Source organism: Frankliniella occidentalis, unplaced genomic scaffold, assembly GCF_000697945.3.
Source record: "Frankliniella occidentalis isolate FOCC.00 unplaced genomic scaffold, Focc_3.1 Scaffold62, whole genome shotgun sequence".
NCBI classification, from domain to species: Eukaryota; Metazoa; Arthropoda; class Insecta; order Thysanoptera; family Thripidae; genus Frankliniella; species Frankliniella occidentalis.
Window position 1 is genome coordinate 1,019,779 of NW_026267192.1, and position 3,501 is coordinate 1,023,279.

At 61.0% G+C, this 3,501-nt stretch overlaps 1 protein-coding gene across 1 annotated transcript in view; it reads right to left on the reverse strand.

Moving 5' to 3' along the window:
* Nucleotides 1-315: 315 nt before the first annotated feature.
* The window catches only part of LOC113204848 (26S proteasome non-ATPase regulatory subunit 1), a gene marked incomplete in the record, with an annotated part of 19,867 nt that continues 16,681 nt past the window's right edge, over nt 316-3,501 (reverse strand). Inside the window, 2 exon segments of the mRNA XM_052267981.1 lie at nt 316-1,549; nt 1,632-1,863. Of these exon segments, the coding sequence (XP_052123941.1) occupies nt 548-1,549; nt 1,632-1,863 (1,234 nt within the window).

Sequence of the window (3,501 nt, forward strand, 5' to 3'; positions counted from 1 at the left end):
TGACGGACAACGGGGCACCAGGTGGGCCCAGTGGGGCGGGCGCGGGCGGGCGGGCGCGGGCGAGCGGGCCGGGCAGGCGGCAGCTGGTGCGGAGGGAGGAGGGAGGCCATCGATTCAAGGAGAGCGCTGCTGCTCGCTCGCAGACCCAACCCAACCCAACAGGTCTGTCGGTCGCACATGTCTGACAGGCCACGGTTGCACGGAATTCCTTTACCATTTGATGACAAATTTACGATACTGCAAATGATTCTAAAATGTGTCAGCGTCTCCGAATGTAACGAGTAGAGGGATGCTTGAAGAACAAGCCAGTCGCAGCACGTTTGTAGTTGATAAGATTTATTTCTTTTAGTACTACAAATTCAGTCGTCGACCTTGCACTTACACAAAATATATTACAATTAAAATGACAGGAAAACACTAGACTGCGTCGAGTTGTAAATACTTTCAACGCACGAAAAAAAAATAATTCATGCGTTAAATATTAGTAATAACATAATTAATCTCTCGAGAACTGGTTCTATGAAGAAGTGTCCTAGGCCCTAGATCCTCAGTCTTCGGTGTACTCGAAAGGTTCTGGGGGTTCGGGCTCCTTGTCCTCGTCGGGCTTGGGTCCGAACGCCGCCACGGGCTCCACGAGCTCCTCGGCGGGCTGGCTGCCGTCGGCCACCCGACGCACCATCACGATGCCACCGATGCTCACGTCCTTGAGCGGCACGTAATGGCTGCCTTCAGGCATGGCGATGACACGCAGCTGAGGCTTCACGACGCGGGCAGGGTTGTTCAACATCTCCCACGTCTCCTCCTCCTTCTTCTCCTTTTCCTCCTTCTCCTTCTTGGCCTTGTCCTCCTCCTCCTTCACTTCCTGCTGCTTCTTCTCCTTGTCCTCCTTCTCCTTGTCTTCCTTCTCCTGCTTCCTGTCCTCCTTCTCCTTGCTGTGGCGCGACGAGGAGCCCACCTTGGAAGACGACAGCGACACAGCAGTAGGCACGCGCTTCTCGTCCTTCTTGGAGCTGGACGCGGCGGCCGGCTCGGGGTCCACGTCCATGCGCTCGTCCTCGTCCTTGTCGGCGTCCTTCTCCTTGCCCTGCTTGTCCTCCTTGTCGGCCTTGTCCTGGGCGCGCGAGCGTCGCTCCTGCTCGCGGCGCCGCGCCTTGGCCGCGATGGACAGCACGGCCGTCGTCACCTTCTCCCGCTCCTCGCGCTTCTTCTCCTCGAGCGGCGGCGGGTACGCGTACAGCGCCGGCCGCCCGTTGGAGCGCACGTCCATCTTGGGCATCTTGAGGTCGCCGTTGAGCGCGATGAGGCACGTGGGCGAGAAGGCGAGGGCCAGGCAGTGCGCCAGCGGGAACCAGTACCAGTACTGGGTGAACACCAGCACGCCCACCACGGCCAGCATGTTGGTGTGGCCCGTGCGCGACTGCAGCGACACGCTCACGTTGCGCCCGCCCGCGTCGATGATGCCCTGCGCGAGGATGGCGCCGAACTTGGCCATCACGTCCTCGTGCTTGTCGACGATCACCTTGGAGTACAGCGCGCGGAAGTCCTTGACCTGCGACACAGAATGCCATTAACGCCCTGCTCGAAGAATAATACAAAGACAGAGATGCGGTGTCGTCGGCGAGGTGCCTCACCTTGGGGCAGCCCTGGTCCGTCTGCTGGATGAGCACCATGGCCGAGGCGATGAGCGCGCCCTGGCGGACGAAGTTGACGGGGTCGTTGGTCATGGGCTCCAGCAGCGCGATGGCCTCCTTGAGCCCGGTGCCGGCGCAGGCGATGCCCAGCGCCATGGCCGCCCCGTAGCGCACGTGAGGGTTGTAGCTCTCAGCCAGCAGCGACACCACGCTCGGGCACTGCTCGGGGTTCCTGCAAACAGAACAGACGGGCGGTCAGGTCAGGGTGTGCGGGAGGGCGGCGCGGAGCAGCGCGGAGCAACGCGGAGCAGCGATAATTCTCCCAGAATCGGGTTGCTTCAAATAGTTAGCGCCAATTCTACGAGGAGCAAGAGGAAATCTGTGGGACGCGGCAAGGAATTCCGTTGGAGAGGAAGGGGAAGGGGAAACAGTAGAGAGGAGGGGGACCGGGAACCGAGGAGGCGCAGAAAGAGAGAGAGAGAGAGAGAGAGCAGGGAATGGGCAAAGGAGAGAGGCGGGGGGTCAAGTGGGCCACAAACGCGATTGAATCACTGGCCGGACGACATGCGGAAAGGTAAACAAATTAAACTTGCAGATTCGATTCACAGCAGCAGCAGCAGTCGCCGCCACTGCCATCGCCTCCTCCTTTCCCATTCCCTTGCGCTACCTTTCCCACCGAACTCGCGGGTTTCTCTCCCTCTCTTTACAACTTCCGCCAAAGCGCTTCATGCGCCCCAGTTCAGCCCAGCCCAACCGAAACACCGAGTCAAACTGCGCTGCGAAGCGAAACGGCCAGGGCCAGGGCCACGGCCACGTGGACGTTTGATCGCGGGGAGGCTGGCGGGCGCCCGGCGCGGAGCGAGTAGGCCGCGTGGCGAGCACGGCGGTGCGGCGGGTCTGCCTGTCCCGGCGCCTGCAGCGGCCGAGTGAGGAGGTGGGTGACCCCCGGACCCCGGACACGGCGCACACGCTCTCTCCAGGGGCCGGTCAGGCCCCTCCCCGCCGGCCAGCCTCCAGACACCCGACCCTCTCGGTGGTGTCGGCGAGTCGAGCGCTCATGACAGGAGAGCTCCGGCACACGGCCCCAGTGTGCTGATCCATACCCCCCCCCCCACACACACACATAATACAGTGTACGAGGGAAACAACGGCAGGGTCGTAACTTTGCGCTAGAACAAGCGACGGAATGCTGCCGCCAAGCCGGGTCTAAGCCGAACCGGGCTGAAGACCAAGGCAGGCAGCCTGCAGGCAGGAAGTGCAGCTTGGGGGGAGGGGGGCGCAGGGGGGTCGCAGCGGCTCAATGGCATGAAAGGGGTCGCCCACCACCCCTCAGGGGCATGGTCGGCAGGGGGGCTCATTCAACAAGGCTAGCTATATTCCAACAAGCAAGGCGAGTAAAGCCAGCACAGACCAAACCATGAGCCAAAGCATTGCTGCGTTCAGTCTCTCCGCCCCTCTCTCTCCCCCTGCTCTCTCGCTCTACGACAGTTTAGCATCCCTTCCTGTCCCTCCGCTTAGCTACCGACCGATCAGAGGAAGAAACGAAGATGGAAAGAGAGGGGCAGATGAGTAAGGGAGAGCTGAGGAGGGGGATAGATGGTGAAGAGTTAGGCAGACGCGGGGGGACAGGGATGGAAATGGGGCGGGGCGGAGGCCTAGAGTCGTGGATAAAAAAAAAAGTGGAGGAGAGGAGCGAGGCAAAAGGGTAGGGAAACCGAGGGAGAGCCGCCGAGTGCAATTAGGAGGCAAAGGTCGGAGGTGGGTGGGGGGAGAAGAGGAGAGAAGAGGAGAGAAGAGGAGAGAAGAGGAGAGAAGGGGAGAGAAGGGGAGAGAAGGGGAGAGAAGGGGAGAGAAGGGGAGAGAAGGGGAG